The sequence below is a fragment of the Sceloporus occidentalis genome, unplaced genomic scaffold (genome assembly GCF_023333645.1).
Source record: "Sceloporus occidentalis isolate IW3139 unplaced genomic scaffold, rSceOcc1.0.p SCAF_11, whole genome shotgun sequence".
NCBI lineage: Eukaryota > Metazoa > Chordata > Lepidosauria > Squamata > Phrynosomatidae > Sceloporus > Sceloporus occidentalis.
The window spans coordinates 14,987,123-15,008,141 of NW_028316991.1; the positions used below are offsets into that span (position 1 = coordinate 14,987,123).

The 21,019-nt window shown below is 36.5% G+C and overlaps 1 protein-coding gene across 1 annotated transcript in view; it reads right to left on the reverse strand.

Annotated features, from left to right (window-relative positions):
- LOC149305623 (angiopoietin-1-like) overlaps window positions 1–21,019 on the reverse strand; it is a 129,951-nt gene that overhangs the window by 33,646 nt on the left and 75,286 nt on the right. Inside the window, exons 4-6 of the mRNA XM_089477321.1 lie at window positions 18,248–18,480; window positions 12,861–12,988; window positions 4,004–4,105 (exon numbers count right to left, since the gene is read on the reverse strand). Of these exons, the coding sequence (XP_089333447.1) occupies window positions 4,004–4,105; window positions 12,861–12,988; window positions 18,248–18,480 (463 nt within the window). The remainder of the gene's footprint in view (window positions 1–4,003; window positions 4,106–12,860; window positions 12,989–18,247; window positions 18,481–21,019) is intronic.

Below are 21,019 nucleotides of genomic sequence, written 5' to 3' on the forward strand. Positions count from 1 at the left end.
TAAAAATAATGAAAGTCTCCTTTCCCTAATTGCTAAACTTCTTCCCATTTCCTGTCAAGGTCCTAACCCTGCCATGTTATAAAGGTTATTGCCAAAATAGCTAAATATACTTGTAAAAGTCTTGTAGCAGAGTCTGAATGACCCGGCTACAGTTTGCTCAGATCCCTAGTCATGCTGCCCTTCAGCTTATAGCTTCCTGTCTATAGATACATCTTAAATCTATCCAGCAATTCTATATGCTTGTTCAAAGTGTTCAAAGTGAAAAAAAACCCACTGAACCAAGCACAACAAGCAAAATAAAACACATTATGTCAATATGAAAAGGTCTAGAACAGGGGCGTCCAACATGCGGGAACCTCGAGGTGCGGCCGCGTGAGATCGGCAGCCAGGATCACAAGAGCCCTGCTGCTTACTTGTGAGAGGGTCTATTCTCTGCTCCAGTCCTGCTTCCTCTGTGGGGAGAACGAGGGAGACCGCGCCCCATGCTGAAGTCTGTGAGCGGCATCGAGAGCTGTAGAGCAGGTAAGGGGGTGGGGTAGGTTGTGTGAATGAGTATGCCTGATTGAGGGAATGAATCTGTGAATGAATGAATTGGTGTGTGTGTGATAGCATGGATGTGTAAGTGCTGGAACATAGGCATGATGGGACTGTGATTGCTGTTAGCAATCACACTCCTATCATGCCAAGTCAGCCAGTACATGCTGAAAGCTGGCTAGCTGCCCCCCTTGTGTATTGATGCTGCCAGCAGTATGGGGTCTGCACTTACAGCCACCCTGTACCAGAATGTATTGGCTGACTTGGGATGATAGGAGTGTGATTGCTAACAGCTAACAGCAATCACAGTCCCATCATGCCTAGGTTCCAGCATTCACTGGTTGCCTGGGTATAAAAAGAGTGTGTTTGCTGTTAGCAATCACACTCCTATCATGCCAAGTCATATTGTTGATTTTTTTTGTCAAATTGTGGTGTGTTACTTTTAATAAAAGTGTGGTTACACACTAAAATTGGACAAAAAATACAATGCCCAGCCAACCAGTACATGCTGGTATGCCTGAGATTGCTGTTAACAATCATAATATATAATTTTTTTGTACAATTTTGGTGTGTAACTTACTTTTATTAAAAGTGTGTGGGGGGTCGCTTTCAGTTTCGGCTAAGTGAACCCTGAATTTTTGGTTTTGGTCCAGAATTTTCATTTTAGTGCATCGCTAAAATAAATAGAACTATTTTATTTTTACTTATCCAGAATCCTGAATTTGTAGGCCCAGAAATCCCAGAAATCAGTGAGAGGAAAAGTAAAGGTTTTGTGTCATTTACTTTATTTTAATCTACATATCTTATTAAAGGCCATATTTTCTCACAGTGAAAAATGAGTGCGGCCCTCAAACGTATACAATTCTGATGAAGTGGCCCACTGCAGAAAAAACTTGGACACCCCTGGTCTAGAATGATGTAGGTTTCATTACTGCTCCACAAACATAGGGGGTGCTAGTCAGCTGTTCATATATGGAACATGCCAACAGAAGACATTTACCCTTTTAAATTATATCCTGAAACTATAGATATCACCAATTATGTGATAGTTATGAGGGAAAACAGACAAGGAAATATATATTGTTACCAATTCATCAACATGGTGTACTACTGTACATAATGACCAAGTAATGCATTGTCACTGCTGTTTGGAGGGGTGACTGTAAGATGAATGGAATGCAATGTATATTTGTTACATTCTAAAATTAAAGAACATTAATAAACAGAAAAAATGCTCCAGAAATCCACCATCTCATGTGACAAGTTGTTTCAGCCACAAGTTGATATTGTCAAAAAAAGGCATCTCTGCTCTTTAGAAATATTTGTCATTTTTGGTTTTCTTCACCCTATATTTGTTGAACCATAATTTCCCCCTTACATATTTAGGTTATCCACACAAACTATATATTGTTTTTGTCAAGGACAAGTCCCCAAAACTTATATCTATAATACAAATTACAGGCGTTTGGAAACACATAGGATATCTAGAATTTTAATTTCACTTTCAAGGCATTTTCCTTGGCATATAATATGCTGGTAGTGCACCCTAATAAGGGCTTTTACACAAAAGTATATGTTTCTGAAAAGTAGACTAGCTTGGTTTTTTCACATGGGTCATTTTTATATAGCCATTTATCTATTTTTCTAAAAATAGGAAAAAAATAAAATGTGTATTTTTCACACACCATTTGCAAGCTGGGGCAAGAAGTAGCATTTTTCTCTCTGGAGTAACTCTCTCAGAAAGAACCTTCTGAGTTTCTGTATTGTATACGTCAAAGGGATTGTGAGTGGTGGTGCGATGTGTGATGTAGTGATAGTATGCCTTGGTGTGTGTACATGTGAGTGTGTATGTGTTTGTCAGTGTGTCTGTGTGTATGTGGTATAGTAAGTGTGTGCTTGTGTGTTACTGATGGGAGGAGAGGCAATTGGCTGTGCTTGTCCCTTGGCTAGAAGGGGCCAGCCATCCCCTGTTTTTAGAACAAGGTACCCCATTTCCAGAGATGCCCTATTTGTGATTTTGAGGTCACGCAAGGATATTAGAGGTGGAAAACTGGTGGCCTACACCCACTTCTATGTTTGTCATTACATCCGTAAGAGCGAAATGGGCGAAAAATACATCTTTTTGCTGAAATTCCTTCCATCTGAATTATTTCTCATAGCCAATCCTAGGCAATTTATAAATGAACAGAAACATAAAAAATATGGTGGCGCAGCAGAATCATTACACATCATTACGCAAAACACATAAGGTATATTCAGGAAATTTCGTAGCATCCCTAATTAATTATTGATTAGCATCACCTGATGCAAGTTTCAAGACACAAGCCTTCAATTATTAGGCCTTAGCCTATGACTAAGCTAAGAGCTATCTAGCATGAAAACGTATAAAATAAAAGCAACACTTTGCACCTATTCTGGACTCTGTGAAAGTTCCCTCTGTGTCCTGTTTCCTCGTTTACTATTATTATTGAGTAAGGTCGCTCAGAATCGTTGAGAAAGTTTCCTGTGCCACAATCACTTAGAAGTTCTACTAAGGGAGTTTTTGCTTCGATTCAAGGTGAGGCATTAATGTCCCATAAGCAATTTCTTTAATGTACCATTTTTTGCATTGGCCCAATTTAGGTTGAAATGCTGGCTTATTTATATGTCTGACATATATATGAATGTCCATGAGACTATTAATTCTTATGCCATTTTTGACATTTTTCCTTATGCACCTTGCCCCTTGAATGAATATATTTATCGTTCACGTGTATCAAAGTTCTCTGTTTGTTCTATAAGCCCTAATTGATAGTCAGCTACATTAACCAAACACAATCCTTTCAGTCAGTAAGAGACTGTAGTAACACTGTCAGTCTTGTACATTCATCCTTTATGTGACTTTATCTGACCAGTAGAAGTATTGGAAACTAAACCCCTATTCTGTTTCTTTTTTCACTCTGCTATTGTTCTTTATTGGTATTGTTTGGGGGGAAGGCAATTTTATATAACAGCAGTTGTCCCGATATATTTGACGAGTGGTACAACTGTTATATACTTGGCCCTGCCCTGGCCATTGGCAAAAGAAGCAAAAACTGGACGTTGAAGTCAAGCCAGACATGTGACTTAACATGAGATTACGTTTGTGTGGCCCGTGACTCTAGAAAACAAGATGTCCGCCTTCGATAGCTGCAGTGATTTGGAATCCAAAAGACTTTAAACAGCTTTTTATGGTTAATTGTGTTTTAATTTGTGGTAGATAATTCCAATGACAAATATTTCCTCAATGTGATCAAATGGGACCAATTTAAATCTTCAATATCCATATTTAGGACAAGAAACAAACATTGATAATGAAAAACGAGTTATGTGCCAAAATCCACAAGCAATTTTGTTTGATTTAATTTCTTCTGTTTTATTGTTTTCATCAAACATTATATGTTGCCAATTTTGGATTTGTCATATAACTGAAAATCTTTTCTATAATTACCAATTTGTAATCTTTCCAGCCTCTTTGAAAATCCACACTTCCATCTTCTCTATGCTGAATTGCTGTCCAACCTCCACCTGCTGTTTCCATATTGCAATAAACCTTGAATATGTAAAAAAAGAGACATTAAACTAAATAAACATGCAGTATTTAGATATTAACACATATTATTACAGGAGACGGAGTGCTAATAGCTAGTAGTTCATCACAACAAATGCTAAATCTTGTTTTGATTCTGGAAGATAGGCTAGTAAAACCAACCTATCCTTTATTTAAGAGGAAAGATCAATTTAGGTTAAGCGATTTTTTATAAAAATTGCACAAAAGAAAACATATGTCCTATATTCAGAAGAAACAGTCACACATTCTGGTCTAGGCTGACGAGGCCTAGAGAGGCAGGTCTGAGGAAGCAGCAGCCCCTCTGCCACTGCTTAGTTGGCCAGTTTCCATGGAGACCTCTGATCTCCCAAACAAGCCCAATTACACCATGGAGGGTTGTTCCTGCTTGGCACAACCTCCATTACGATTTACCAGGTACCATGTGCCTTAAACAGTGGGAAAACCATGATATGATGTCATATACTGGCACTCTGCAGTGAGGACAGCAGTGTTGAAGGAGGCCGTTGGGGATACTGTCCCAGGGTCAGGCCTAGGGCAGCACCCACCATAAATAAGTCACTGAGAACACACTGGCACTAGATGGTTTCTTGACAAAATTATTTCAGGGCAAAAGGAAGTATCCGAGAACTAGCATAATGGGGCAACTGACGTTGAATCTGGTCAGTCATGTAAATTCGTAATGCCGCTGACCACTCAAATTCTTGGCGAATAGACTTCATTAAAACCAGTTTTATTAATTAACCACTGCAAGTTTATTTGAAAACTCTCTTTAACCATCTATTAATAAATGGAACCATAACATACTTAACATCGCTACCACAACTTAAAGTGCTTCAAAAATATTTTCTCAGGGTTCCTGAATGTTGTTAAGCAATTAAGTAATAAAAGCCAATGCCTAAACAAGCAAAGTGGCAACCTTTATGAAGCCCTGTAGAATTTTATGCACAACTGATTAAAATATATGGTTAAGTGGTAGTCACATGCCTTGGTATTATCATTGGCATCAAGACGGCATGGATGACTAGGATGAAAAAATGTTTTATATACAAAAACTTAATAATGTGGGAAGCACTATTTATGGGTGTTTAATGATTCCCTGGAAGAACACTGTGTGTAGCTTGGCTTATCTGACAGAAAACGTTGTGTTTCACAATGCAAGATCATGTTCTTAAATGGAATCTAACATAGCATTTTTCATAATCCTGTGAAATTTTAAATATAGTCTGAGAAATTAAATGTAGTCTGTGTAACCTGTCTTAATACTCACGTGATAATTACAGATGAGGCCTATCATGTTATGCTCCTTTTCATAAATCACCCTGATAAATCTCTCTGCACTCTTACCACAGAATTATAGTTCTGTAGGAAATAGATGTGTGGTCTAGTTGTAAACCAGAAACGGCAGTATTCTTATACCCTAGTGTGGTCCCCGCTTAACGAATTGTTGTTTGGCGTTCCTGTTTTCTGGCGATATTGATCTTTATGCCTGTACGTGACTGCTAGCCTATTTGACTACTCTCTGCCCAACATTTTTTGATCATGTTACCTGCTCTAGGTAGCGTACCTGGTTGGTCCTGACTACCATCTCTGTGTACTGACCTTGGCTATTAGTGTACTGAAACTTTGACTGACTACCTATCCTACATACCTGGCATCCTGGAGTTTCCTGTTCTGTGGACTCAACTGTGATATCTCCTGCCTACAGGTATCCTCATACCTATACTCATCTCCTCATCTTTATGTCTACCTGAGCCTCCACACTATCGGGATCATCAAAGTCCTTCGGCATTCTATCTGGTGAATAACTCCTATGGTTTGTACTCCTGGTTCTGGCGTTGTGCTTCAGATCATTGTCCTGCTGTAAAACCCAACTGCGCTTGTGCTTTAGGTTGTGAACTGATGGTTGGATATTCTCCTTCAGGATTTTCTGGTAGAGAACAGATTTCATGGTTCCATGAATGTGAGATGAGCCTTTGTGTTTTTGGTCTGAAGTGGTTTTCTCACTCTCCCATAGATGCCATTTTTACATAGTCTCTTTCTTATTGTGGAATCGTTAACACTGGCTTAAACGGAGGCAAGTGAGGGCTGTGGTTCTTTACATGTTAGTCTGGGCTCTTTTGTGACTTCGTGGAGTCGGTGATGAGCTCTTAGAGGAACTTTGGTACACCACTCCTCGGAAGGTCCGCCAAGTTTTCTCCATTTGTAGGTAATGGGTCTCACCGGGGTACGCTGGAGTTCCAGAGCCTTAGGAATGGCTTAACCCCTTTTACAGACTGATAGAGGCCAATAACTATTTTTCTCATCTGCTTTGAATTTCTTTAGATCGCAGCATCATTTGCTGTCTTTTGAGACCTCTTAGCATACTTTACTTTGCAAGGTTCTATTTTTTTTCAACAGGGCTGGCAGTAATTATGCCTGGTTGTGTCTAGTGAAATTTAACCCAGGTATCAATTAAATTTGGTTAATTGATTGATTTAGTAAATAAGGGGGCAATTACTTTTTCCTTCTATACATGAAATCATCATGTATCAAGTGTGACAACTACGCAAAAATAGAAAAAAATCAGGAAGGGAGAAATAATTTTTCACAGCACACACCATTCTGCGATGGTGAAAAGTGTATTTTGGGTGTCCAATTTTCTGAAACTGATCTATTCAATCTAATCCTATTATATAATGCCTTAACGTGTTAAAGGCAGGATTGGTTAGCCAATGTACTCAACTTTTGTAAACATTCTTCAGTGTATCATGAAGTTATGTAATATTTGCTCATGTCTTTTTAAATTCTCATTTCAGAAAAAATGTTTCTACTACAGAAACAGAATATTTAACCACATCCTAATTCTTAACCCCAATTCACAGATCAGCAGATTCCTGAACCTTTGGTGAAAGAAAAGGTAAAAAGTAAAATCAGGAAGTGGTTACATGTATGAAGAACATTTGGCTCTGGTATACGGCTTAAGATAAAGAAACATCTACTGTTAATAAATGAGCAGTTCTCAGATGAACTGAAAGATCTGGTAAGAAACCCATATCACATATGATACATAAGATCCTTTCCGAACTATATCAGGACCAAAGAAAAAGGAGGATCCTCATTAAAGCAATCCTTGTTAATCTAAAATCTATATCAATGGAACAGTCAGGGTCAGCATCAGCCTTAAAGGTCACGGCACTATGGCTTAAGAAGAGGATGTGTTAAATGCCTACATGGCCACTATGAGGCACCCTCAGGATCATTGCAGAGAGAGGATAAGACATGTGCCATTAGTGACATTGTGTCTACGTATATATCAGTTTGCAAGAGTGTGTCGATGCTTGTGTTTGTCCATGTGTATATCCCATGCTTCTGAACGCTTGTCAGTCTAATGGGTTTCTGTGTGCTTATTGTTTTTGGAATAGGGAACACTTTTCTGTGGTTTTCTGGTGGCCTTAGGTTGAGGGTAAGCATAGCAGGCCTTATAGAATTACACACTACTTAAATGTTGACAAATCTTCAAACTATGACTAGCACATTCATTTAGGACCAACAAAAAATGTACAATGATGAATATTGCTTATTGTTGGTGAAACACAAATATCCAATACTTGATAGAAAATGGAAGAGACAAAGTGCTTTAGAGACTGGTTTCAAACCTGCCACATCTACATCGTTACACTAATCCTCCTTGTCTGGGCCTAAAAATATTAAGTGTGTAAAACTACCTCATTACTTGTGACACGCTAGCTCTTTCTAATGCATTCCCTGGTTGTCTTCATAGATTAATGTCCTGTAGAACTTTTGATCTAAACAGCAACAAATCTTGTTAATATCATGGCTGGTGGTTAAAATATACACAGCGGTCTTTTGTCATTGTACTTCATTGTTCTAGAAAAAAATCCCCTCTACACTGACAATATCATTAATAATGAAAAGTAGTAGTAGTTGGTAAAACGTTACTATTTGGCCATGAATAGGCTGTGATTTATTGCATGTCCACTTTCCTACCGGGATACATTAAGTGTAATTTATTCTCTTATAGCAGAAGCGAAAGCCAACCAGAAGAACTGATGAACTAAACTGCATTGTCTACCTTTATTAGCTTTTCTTTAAATTGTGGGGTCACATTCTTTTATAAAGCATAACTGGGAAGGGGCAACAAATTAATTATTTAACACAGTAAAATGTATATTGGTATCTGAGAATCCCCCAGGCTTGACCTGGTGTCTCTGGTTAGAGCACTGCTCCTGGGTCTCTGGCTCATTTTTCTCTTTCTCTGCTGTTTTTAGCCACGCCCACTCCCTGCACACTCCCTTCCCACTTGATACTGTTTAGGGCTAGCCACACCCAATGTAGAGTTGACCCCGCCTACATGACTGACTCCACATGCTGGCCTGATCTTTTAAGTCATTTGACCATGGTGTTCTCAGAAGCAGGGAGTTCTTGCACAATAATAGTACCAGGCTAAGTGGAGACACATTGCCAAACTCCTTATACCTAGTCACCCAGCCGCGGAGTCTACCTGTTATCACCACAAAATGGAAGTAACTTTAGATAAGGTTTGTCATGGGACCAGACTGAGACAAGAAATGGTTCCATATATGTATCCATGCTTTCAAATGTAGGAAACAGAAAAAAGTAGCTAAATAATTAGCCAAGGTATGATTTTGGTGAACAGGTTAAGTACAAGCTTTCTTAACAGTTCCTGTAAGCTTAAATCAAGTGTCTTGATCCTGGGAAGCTGTGCAACTCTTTCAACTGTACCTAGCCTTACTGATCTATTCATGGTTTATCTGATTATCTGAATGCTACTTAAGTAGGGTCAACTCATCTACCATACATCACACAATCACACACATACACACACATATATTCTATAAAATAAATGTATGTATCAACTCATATATATAGGGCCGACCATTTTGCAGGCAAAAGTGGCAAAGGCAGAAACCGGAACCTGCCGGTTCCTGCCTTTTCCACTTTTGCCCGCAAAATGGTCGGTCCTATATATATATATATATATATATATATATATATATATACACTTATTTTTATTGTAAAAAATTATTGTAGCTTAACACAATGGAAATGTCAGGTTAGAAAAGAAGAGCTGTGTTGCTGCAGGGTGTTCATCAATTTACATAAAAACCAGACAACTCAACAAGCAACTTGAACGTTTAGTGTAGTTAAGTATAAAGCACATGATATGTGCAGTGACTGAAATCATGCTTATATAAGCCTTTATACATACCTCCATTACAGGTGCGATACATCTACTCATGGCAGCTTTTTTTGGGGTGTTTTTTCCCACAAAATCTATTATAGGGCCGGACTGACGGCGATGGAGCAGCCCTGACACTTTAAGACCACATCAAATGGCTGGATATGTGTGTGGTTGCACACTGCGTTTTTATGCTCATATTGCATGTGGCCGGGTAGCAGATCAGTTGAATGTGTGGCTTTGTCAGCCAGTGGCCCCCCAGGCATTTTACTAGGGTGCCAGATGGCCAGTCTGGGCCTGTGGACCTCTTTTCCTAATGTATTCATACCTATTGTTCTTCAAACATAAATACTTTTTGACTACTGTACTTATTATATGAGTGCAATAATTGTACTGCACTTTTATTATACTGTAAACTTTAAAGATTTAAATAGATCTGTTAACGCTAGATGAATAAAAATGTAAACTGTCATATCTGGATTTTTAAAAATCAGAACTTGTAAAGCTAACATCTTGGATTTAAAATGTATTTTAGATTGTGTATATGTTTCCCACCCCATTCTCGCTGGTTGTCGGGAAGAAATGGAATAATGAATATTTATGTGACACCTTTGCTTTATCAGTACGATGGTTACACAATGTTCTCATAATAAAATATGCAAATTCTTATTATGAAAATGCAAATGAGAGTGGAGGGTTGCATAAATTAGGGGTCCACAACAGCCCTCTTTTCTGTGTCATGAATAAACATTAGATATTTCATACTAACACGTTTTAGACACAAAACAGATACATGAATAATCTAGCAAAACAGTGAATTAACCATATTTATAAATAATTATATATTTTTTATTTCTTTATTATAAAAATCAATTATATTGTCTTATATCAACCTGGTGAAAAAAAATAGCCCTAGAATTAAGAATTAATGTAAGGGCTACATGATGCTGCACAACTTGACACACAAATTCGGCTTATTTTATAGTGATGGTAGTTATTCGATACCACTGGCTCAATATATAGTGATGGGAGTTATGGTGTACCACCAGCAGTACCTGGCTCAGTGTATAGTGATCGGAGTTATGTTGTACCACTGTCTGTGTCTGGCTCACTATATAATGATAGGAGTTATGTTGTACCACCATTTTTGTATGGTTTGCTGTGTGTGTTATGGGTGTTATGCATCATAACCATCAGTGTTTGGCTCGATATATAGTTATGGGATTTATGCTGTATAACATACATCAGGCTTACCATGTACGTATTCTCCCTATGAGCTGTACTGTATCACTGTATCTTTTTATGACGTGCATCAGGTGTGGAGATGCAGCGTGATTTTCACGCTCTTTTGCATGCTGCGTCTGACATCACTGTCCAGATATAAGAGACTCTATGTTCTTTGCCTGTGCAGGAAAGTTAGTCGACGATAGGCAGCAAGTCTGAGCAGTGCAGCATTGTAGAATTAGCAGAAGACAGCGATCCAAGCAAGTGAGCAGAGAGCAGTACATTTACCAGAATTGTGTTACCTTATAAATGTTTTGCAAATATTTGTGTGTGTGTGTATAAATATATATATTAGGGATGCACCGATATAAAGGTGGCCGAAACATATCGGCTGAAAACAGCATTATTTGTCTGAAAATAATTGTCCTGCTGCTCACCTGTCCGTTGCTCGCACATGACTCTGCTACGTTCCTGCTTCCCCCGGGGAGGGGGTGGAGAAGAGAAGCTCATACAGAGAGCAAACTTTTGTCCAATTTGGGTGTGTTAACCACACCTTTATCAAAAGTAAGTAACACACCAAAATTGGACAAAAATCTATAACAATATTAATATATATATGATTGTTAACAGCAATCACACTCCTATCATACCAAGTCAGCCAGTAAATGCTGAAATCTGGGTATGCCTGGGAATGATAGGAGTGATTGCTGTTAACAATCATATATATATGTATATACATATATATATATATATATATTAATATTGTTATTTAATTTTTTTTGTACAATTTTGGGTTAAACGTAAAGCGTAAGTAACACACCAAAATTGGACAAAAAAATTAAAAATTTATGATTAGTAATCACACTCCTATCATGCCAAGTCAGCCAGTATATGCTGGAATCTGGGTATGCATGGGCATGATAGGAGTGTGATCATATATATATTATTAAAGTTGTGATTATTATTTTTTATTTTTTTTATTGTTAAAGGTGGGGGGGGTCAGTTTCAGCCAAGTGAATCCTGAATGTTCAGTACATATATCTTTACATAGATCACAGATTTTTCAAATGCAATGTTTCTATGTTTCTCTATGGTTTTTAAGGCATATTTTGAAGGAATCTGAAAGGCAGACTCTGGTTTAGTGAGATGGTGAAATAGTTGTGCTGGTTTCACCTTTCCTTAAGTTCTTTATTTTTTATGGCACTTTCTGTTTTTAGAAATTTATTTTCATCTGGTTTATTTTAGAATGAATGAGCCTGGTTGCTGCTGTTTCTTGTGTGCACACCTTGATGCTTGATTATGGAATTTTTCCAGAAAGAATTAGGAAGGCGTTAGTTACACATATATAAAAGGAGAAGGCGTGAGTGATTTACATTTTCTGCATTGCTCTGTGCTTTAGCATCTGTGTATCCCACTGATCTGTTGTATAATTCAGTTTGATTTACAGTCTGTACTATCAGACACAGGTGCCTGTGGAATGTAAAACTGTATTGACTATGCACACACTACCTAATCCTTATAACCCCTAGCACTTTCTCAGATATTTCTAAATAAAAGTACGATATCACAGGCTTACCCTTGTGCCAATCCATTGAAATCATGATCGTCAAGCCCTGTTTCTTATAAAATGATTAAACATCATAAGGATTGAGGGCTTCTTTTTAAGAAATATAAAAAAACAGAAAAAATTATCTTTTACATCTATTTACTAAAAAGTCACGTGCCCGGTAGCCAGTAGTTAATGTGATTCACCAGCCCCGACAAAGTAACTTGTATAATTGCTAATACAAGTTGTTTGTAAGTACATGTGATTGTATGTAACTTGAAATGATGCAAATTAAACATAGGTTTATTTACCTTTGGTTCTTCCCTAGGCCTGACACAGTGAACCACCCCCAGCCCCTCTGTGGCCACCATCCTCTCTATGGAGCACCAGGCTATATAGTTATATCCTGGTGCTCCATTTCTTTACAGACACACACCACCTTTTAATGCAACCTATGGAGGCTATGATGACTAGTGTAAATGGGCCAATTGGGGAGATCAAATATAACTGGCCCATTAAGCAGTGGCACAGCGGTGGGCGATATACCACCAGTTTTGCAGCAAGGGACTGCCACCCCCCTGGACCTGTTGCATAGGGCGTTCTGCAGAGCATACAAAATTTCATGTCCTCACCTGAAGCTTACAGAATTACATAAAATTTAATCTGAAGTCTCTCACCAACATAAAACAGTTCTAAATTACAATTACAAAAGAAGATAGTAGATTATGAATTATCTTTATAATAAAGATATAAAAATATGTACGCACCTTTTTAGGTTCTGACACATTATTAATGTAGATTGAGTAAACACCGCTCTTGTTAAAGCCAGCATGATACAAATCCGCACAGTCTCTAAATGGCTTTTCTTCTTCTCTTTTTACATTCTTTAATGGAACTGCAAGAAAAAGCCCAAAACACGGCTGATAAAAATTTCATTTAAAAAAAACAGTTATGTAAAATATCCCTTTTTCTGAAGCATATAATACCTTTTAAAGTCAGTCTGAAATGATATTATATGAGTGCGTATATATTTCTTGTCCCAGGGTATCACTCTAGCACCAAAAAATATTATTCATTTAATTTTGCAATTCCTCCCTATTTATTTATGTGCCATACATTATATGCCTAGCAGTGCATTTTTTATGTATATAACTGTGATTTATTTGTCTTTTTCCATTTACTGACACCCCATTTATTACTATGAACTCTCACCTTAAGGAAATTATACTAGCAAACAACGTCGTTATCAAACAATGAAAGGAAATGTTTGTGTCATAAACGGTAATGTTTACCCTGCAAAAGATAACACCAATTTAATACTTATTCCTATTATGATGTTCTAATGGGCTCAGGGGAGGGCTGGCAACTTTTAGCCCTGGGGCAATCAAAAACAACACGGTATTTCAGTAGCCCAAAACATAATGTAAATTCATACAATGCTGTCCGAAACAAAACAAATCAAACAGGAATGTATAGGAATAGCACTTAGGGCGCTGAATTAGTTTTTCTTTAACATGAATGGGCCTGTGATTTATAAAATAAGATAAAATAAGGTTACAAGGATAATTACAATAAATATTTAAAACGTAATGGTTAATGGATCTCTGAATTGAGTCACTACTGTCAATTCCAATTTGATTTAAAAATTTTGAATCTGACAGGCTGCTGTCTTACAATAAACTAATCAATGAAATCTAAATTTTAGATTTTGCAGGGCTCTGCTTAATAGTTTGGATCCAATGCCAGATATAAATCCATCACAAATAATTAAACTGTATTCCTCGCACATTGAAAAACAGGGATATACTTGATTTCAGTTAATGAATTTGGGCCAGTTCATCTAAATTTTTTGAGGATTGAGGATAGCCATATGCCTATCCCATATACGTTTAAATTTAGTGTGTTAACCTCTACAACCTATGCTGGGAAGCTGTTCCACTTACCTACCACACTAGGAAGAGCGTTATTCAATTACAAGTTTACAGTTTATTTTAGCTAATGGTCTGGGCTGTCCAGTAGTGACCTACATCTGTTTAATCAATTAAAGTACAGCAGATGACAATACGCAGCCCTCTGACCACAAGCCAGGACATAACAAAGAAGAAGTTCTGGTTAATTTCAGCTTTAAAAGGACCTTAAAAAAAAAGTTGTTTCAGCAAAAGACAGACATTTCCAAACCTAATAGAGAATGTTGGATAAACGCATTGTTTGCAATAAACACAGCCTGTTGGCCAGAGATGCATTTTATTAATGGTACCGGCAGCATCAATAAAATTCAATAAAACAGACAATGTAGAGACTTCTTGAACTCTAGGGGTTTTTTTTTTCTTAACGGTGCTGCAATAATTGTTGAAATTGTTCTATTCAGATTTTTCAGAAACTTGGAAGCAACAAATTTAACCGATTTCTATAACAAAATATAAATTTCCCATTTCATCTGCTATATGTAAAAGATGTTCTAAAAGATCCAAAAGAAATGCATGCAGAGAACAGCATTGTTCGTGCTTTCTAATCATGCATTTGTATATTTTTGTACTGAATTTTTTGTAGTAATTTAGAATTTGACAAAACGATAACAGAATGGACCATTTATCATGTTTGGAAAATAACATTTACCTTTCCAGATTGGATCAACATGGCACAATATTCACTAAGAAGTTGGGTGATCACTTGAGTTCAGGGTTAATTACAAGCAACCTTGCATGTCCTCGCTTGCTTACACATTGCATTTTATTTACCTGCATGTTGTGTGACGTTAACCCTCATAAAATACCATGGATATTCACTAACAAACAAGTTGTTACATGTGACTTTAAAGTTTGCAAGTGAGGCTATGCCAGTTGGCGGAAACTTGCAAATATAATAAAAAAAAAAATCCAACCCTCCTCCTAAAACATATATACATTGGAAAAAAATAGTGGTCCCCAGGACTTGTATGTGCCCCACTGACTTTAATGGGGCCCATATACTGAATTGGGGCCAATAATGCCCATGATTGTATGTATATACTCCTGCATGACCAGCATCCCTTTTAAGAAGACACTGCTATTGAGTGCAGATATGATGATTTTCAGGTCTTTTTTTGAATTCTAGGTGTTTTTTTAATTTTATTTTGTTTGATGGCCCTTTTCCCTGTTGATGACTCAAGGACATTGCTCATCATCTCGTAAAAAGGTAAGTTAACCTTTTTTTATTTTTTTCACATAGATGCACTAGAGGTTTTTCCATTACTTTTAACCTCCTATCCCACCACACATGGGATGGGGGATTTACGTATAGAATCAGGAATATCACAGAGATTAATCCTCCCTCCCATCCATCTGAGCAGGAAATATTGGGCCTATACCTCCCTGAGGTGTATTTTATTACGCTTGACCTGCTGCACACATAGTAGTGAAAAAGGGGGCAATCATCAATTGTGCTTTGTTAATAGGCGACCTGGGAATTTTTATGTATTCTTAAAATTTCATTAAGGAAGAGGGGAAGCGCGCGTGAAAGTTCCAACTGGTTAACAAATCCATGAGCATTAACTTGACTCTCTTGCAGTCAAATGCATGCATGTTGGAAGAAGTTTTTGCAAGTGCAATATGCAAGTGAGTGAGTTTACGAGATGGAATTTTGTCCAACTTTTGCAAGTTTGCTACCACTTACACATTTTGCCAACGTGCATGCCTGGTTATTTTAGTGTGTAGACATGAATGTGTGATTTTGAGTCTCCATTATAACACTCAACAGACTTCCTAGAAGATTCTCTTAGGTGAGTTTTAAGTTGTGATGCTCCAAGATGGTACTTCATACATGTTAAAATGTGGCTTCAATTTTGAGGACTGTTACTTGGCCACACAATGAATAAATGTGTTAATTTACATCCAAATGATATTATCAAGATAAGCATATCTAATTTATATACATTTTTTTTCAGGCATCTAATATATACTGAGTTCATGAACTGTTTTCTTCTTTCAAATGACGTTCGATAACCATTGTTGCCCGGTAGCTCTGTAACACATCCTGGAAGAACGAGCTGTTTCTGAGAAGTTGTGAGAAAGATGTGTGTCTGTCTACCAAAATGCATTCTAATTTTATAGCACATTAAAGTTACTGAAACTCCAGCTCATTTATCTTAGTACTATCCAGTAGTTGAATAGGAATATACATTTCATGTTTTACGACAAACATCTGCTTTTTATTTCAAATTACCAAACGTGTCCTATCTTTTTTGAGGAATTCAATATATCTTTAAAATTTATTTGAAAGGGAAAACCAGGTGTCAAAAGATCCTTAAAACAAACCAAAAGTACTTACGGGCAAGATATTTTACTTCCTTAAATTTCACCAACCTCATGTGGTCTTCATTTTTATCCTTTCCAGAAATTTGAGTTTTTGTAACTCAGCTCACAAAGAGATTATAATTATATCCAAAGCTTATTAAGTTATGCATAAATATTTGTTAAGAAAAAAAATGAATTTTTTTTTATACATTTTAACAAGGACGGGGAATTTTCAAGAAGTGCCTGATTTCACACAATTACTAAAAATACACTTAGACTTTATAGGATTGTTAAATTCTCTGTTTGTTCATGTAAGATTTTTTATTCAGAACAGGCCTGAATATGGCTGCAGTCCACTAAAAGCTGTTGTCACGTGAATAAAAAGGCCAGCACTGATAGGTTGTTGCCATAGAAACTGAAATAAGCTTTTCAAAAATGTTTCCCGGTTGTTTTTATGTGAGTAAACAATAAAATGACACATTTTCCTATGTTTATTTGCTTAGCATACTAAAAGAAGCAATTCGTCTTTTGTGTAAGAGGATTAGTTTAGATGTCGCTATCCTACTATGATGGTTTTGTTTTTGGACCCTAGCACTGGTTGAGACAGCCAAGGCTTGAGTCTGGCTTGGGCGTATAGTCTGGTTTGGCTCAGCTCGTCATTTTATGTGAATGAACCTGGCAGGACCAAGCCAGACAAGACCTTGGCCATGCATCGGTGGTGACTGAGGGCCATCACACCCAGACTGTCTACGAACAATTAACCATTTAAAGTTGGGAATAGTGAAAACAAGTGGAAAAAAAGTGAAAAAAAATTTCTTGACTTTGTTCCGGCTTGAAACTACTCAAGCATGTCGCTTATTTACTTCTATTTAATCCACATATATTGGTAATACCTGATGGATTATAACAATTCTCTTCCAGTTCTGCCCATAACGGCATACAACGTATGAGCTGGATGTGTAATGTGTGCCTATGAAGATATGTTTGGATGTGAAAATATGTTTGGAAATATCAGAAAACAGTAAAGCTTTATTTGACATCGGGTCTCCATCAGTTGACAGTAGTATAAAATGTGAGCCATGGTTATTTCAAATGTTTAAATGCTGTTGGTGTTTTTGTTTTCTTCACCTCGTTAAAATTACAGATGTTATACCCTATAAAGATTTGTGGGGTGTTTCATCTCATTCATGATTGCGTGGATCTATCACAGCGACAGAACAAAATGAGCAATTTGCCTTTATCAAATGCAAGAGAATACACATGGAAATACTTTCAGGAGCATGCTGGATTTGTTCCTGGAACAAAGCATGTGAAAATATTGGCTACTTATATTTGCTGAGATATTGTGCTTAGTAGGTCACCCAAGAATATAAAAAAACTCAATTTTTGTGCTGTTCATTATGGCTTATATACTGTATGTAAAAGGTAAAAAAATCCATGCATAGTATTAATTTTTTCAGAAAAAAAATATACTTATCTGACCCATCCTGGGAGGGCTTCATTCGGGAGCTGGGACTTATTTTTATAATTTTGTTATGGGGTGCTTGATTTGTGCATTTCAGTATTCCTGAGCTTCATTGCCCTAGAGGACCACTCTTAGGATCCTTAAAAGTGACTTATTATTGCCGTCAATGATCAGGGTTTGTCACAATATATCTGTATATAATATTGTATTTCTATACATATCATTACACAGTTATATCCAAATAAATGTATACACCCACGAATAATATAAAAATGTATAAACCATAGTGTTGGACCCAGAAACCATGAAAACAGGATTTGGTATACATCCATAAATATGATTTTTAAATGAAAATTGAAATCTGCTTCATAAAATAATCTCTCGGGGCATGTGCGTGTGGAGTTTAAGGAGTGCTCACCTCCTTCTTTTGAGCAGAGTTTGACCAGGTTGTGCACCGTGTCCATGAGTTCGAGCTGCTGCTTCTGCAGAATGCTGTTATTATTGGTGGCCCTGGTCAGCTGCTTCTCCAGCTCTTGGATTATGTAGCTTTGACGGGACACCAGGCTTTGTAGGGTTTCCTTTTCTGTTTTCAAAGCATTTAGTTCATCCTTGTGTCTCTCTTCCATTTCTATAATTTTGTTCTCCAATAGGCTAAATAAAAGAAAAACAAACATCTTCAAATATTTTCTTGAGAACAGTTAACTAATTCCCAAAATAGTGTAATTATAGTAAAAAATTAGCATATGGGAAAACACTATCATATTTCCTGTAATTTTCTCGGTGTGGTTGAAATGTTTTCTTCCTACTATACAATAAACTATATATATCAAAAAGCATCATCATGGAATCATTGTATTTCTTCTTTAATCTAGGAGTAAACTCAATGAAGGTTGATCAGATAATACAATTTTAAAAAGAAAGCAAAATTTGGAAACATTATCTCAGATTAGGTCTCTCTCTCTATTAGAGACAAAATTAGCGATGTAAGAAAGATTTACATATAACCAGTTTTATAAAACACAAAGCAATATTTAAGTGCTCGCCATGATTACAAGCGATTCAGTCCGATACTGTTCATTTAACGAGGTTGGGACAAAGACAATTCAGATTCTAAACATATTTGTATTAAATATGTGTCTTCTGTAAATGTATTAGAATTTCTTCCTTACAGCATGTTTCTTTGTTTACTTTTTGACCAATTAAAATTTTTTGGAAGTTTGGTTTAAATGTGAGAATCTATTTTACTTCAGGAAGTTATGATTTGAGAGAAAAAAAAACCCACGACAATAGTATAACAAATAGCTTCCTTTACTTAAGTCTCCTCTATCCTCCTCACCCCATTCTTAGAAAGGCCTGAATTTACTTTGACTAAAGGGGAGAAATGACATTAAAAGGGAATAATAGTTTAATAGGACGGATAACGGTACAGATCCCGAGAACAGGAATTTAAGATGGATTCCTCCTCTGTATATATATATACAAGGTATTTCTCTTATACACAGATATTGTATTTTATTCTGTAAACACCATTATTTAGCGTACTGAACTATAAAACAAAGGGTTTGGAAATGTTAGAGGAATTAATATTGTTAGAAAACATTGATATAAGATAGCATTGTAAGCAATGACTGTATGCATTTTCACCCCGTTATGTAATAAAAACAAGCATTGTCCCAAGACTGTAAAATATTCCTGTTCCAGACAAAAAAGCACTTTCTGGAGGGAATTAATGATTTAAGTCCACGTTAAAACTGATGTAACTGCTTTATATCTCTTAACACTAGTATTTATATATACCGTATTAAAAAAATGGTGTTTATACATGTTTATTGGAATCAAAACTAGATTTTCGACAACATAACTTTTATCTTAATTCTTGCATTGGGAACTCTGTTTCTCCTCCTCAAACAGAACAAACTTAAGATACATTTTTAAAAGTACCCTGGCGTTTCCTGAACGTACTTCACAAAAAAAACAAAAAAACTTAACTATCTTCTCAACATTATTATTCTTTAGTAAAAGGAAAACAGTGGACATTAATATAAGTCAGTAGTTTGTGGATTAATAGAAAATAGATTAATTTTAACAAATATATATCATACATTAAATACATTAAATGCCAAATTAATAAACTAATTGTTAACCGACAACTGAGGTGCCAAAATAACCAAACCTCCATAATAGTGAATCATTTGAATGCTGAAATGACTTCAAACTATTGACTGCCGATCAGCTATTTGATGAGGTATTTATAATAATCTAGCACATTCAAGGTGAAAAGATTTGAATAATGCCAAAGGCCTTCAGTGAATACAGACTACAGCATTTTCAACCAGTTATCTTTATAATGTATTTATTATGCATAATGGAATTTTTAGTAATTTAGAAATAAAATGTTGGAAACATTTTCAAGTGAAATAACAACAAATGATGTCACCATCAGTAAGAATATTAAGGGAAACAATTAACTAAAAATAATTTATGTACATGCAATAAGATTAGGGCAGCTAGGTTTAGGTTATTCTAAAAAGCGTATGTTTAAACCAAAATGCACCATGGTGTACTTTTCAAAAAAGGGTCAAAAGAGGCATTTTTGTTATGTGGGGTTAGAGGCATTGCTGGGACATATACGATTTATTTACATAAGGCATGTAGAATAACTAATCTATTAGTATGATTACAATTTCATTTATGAACAAATTTCAGCTGTTTCCATACACATGTTGTGATGCATTCATACTCGGAAAACAGTCTGAGAGCCTATTAAAGGGGGGCATCAGGGGAAGAAAAAGGGACAGATGGATTTGGGTCAGAAAGGGAGAACGTCCATCAGGTAGAGAAGCAAACATGCAGACAAATATCAGTGCTTGCATTTGCCTGAAGCCTCAACATTCTATTAATGCCAAGGGAATAATTAATCGTAGCCTCACCCACTCATATACACCTTCTGCATGTTTATGAACATTTTCAAACCTCTTACATAAAAATGCAAGTAAGGTTATATCCTTTATTACCTACATACTGTATATCTCTACTCAACCATTTAAGCAAGGCAATCAAGATTTTCAGGCACTGCCCCACTGTCCTGCTGAGTTGCCCCATTGTCCCACTATTGGGGGCAGTGGGATCATTGTCCTGTTAAGAAGATCAGAGGATCTACCCTGACAGGCCCTCAGAGCTGTGAAATCGA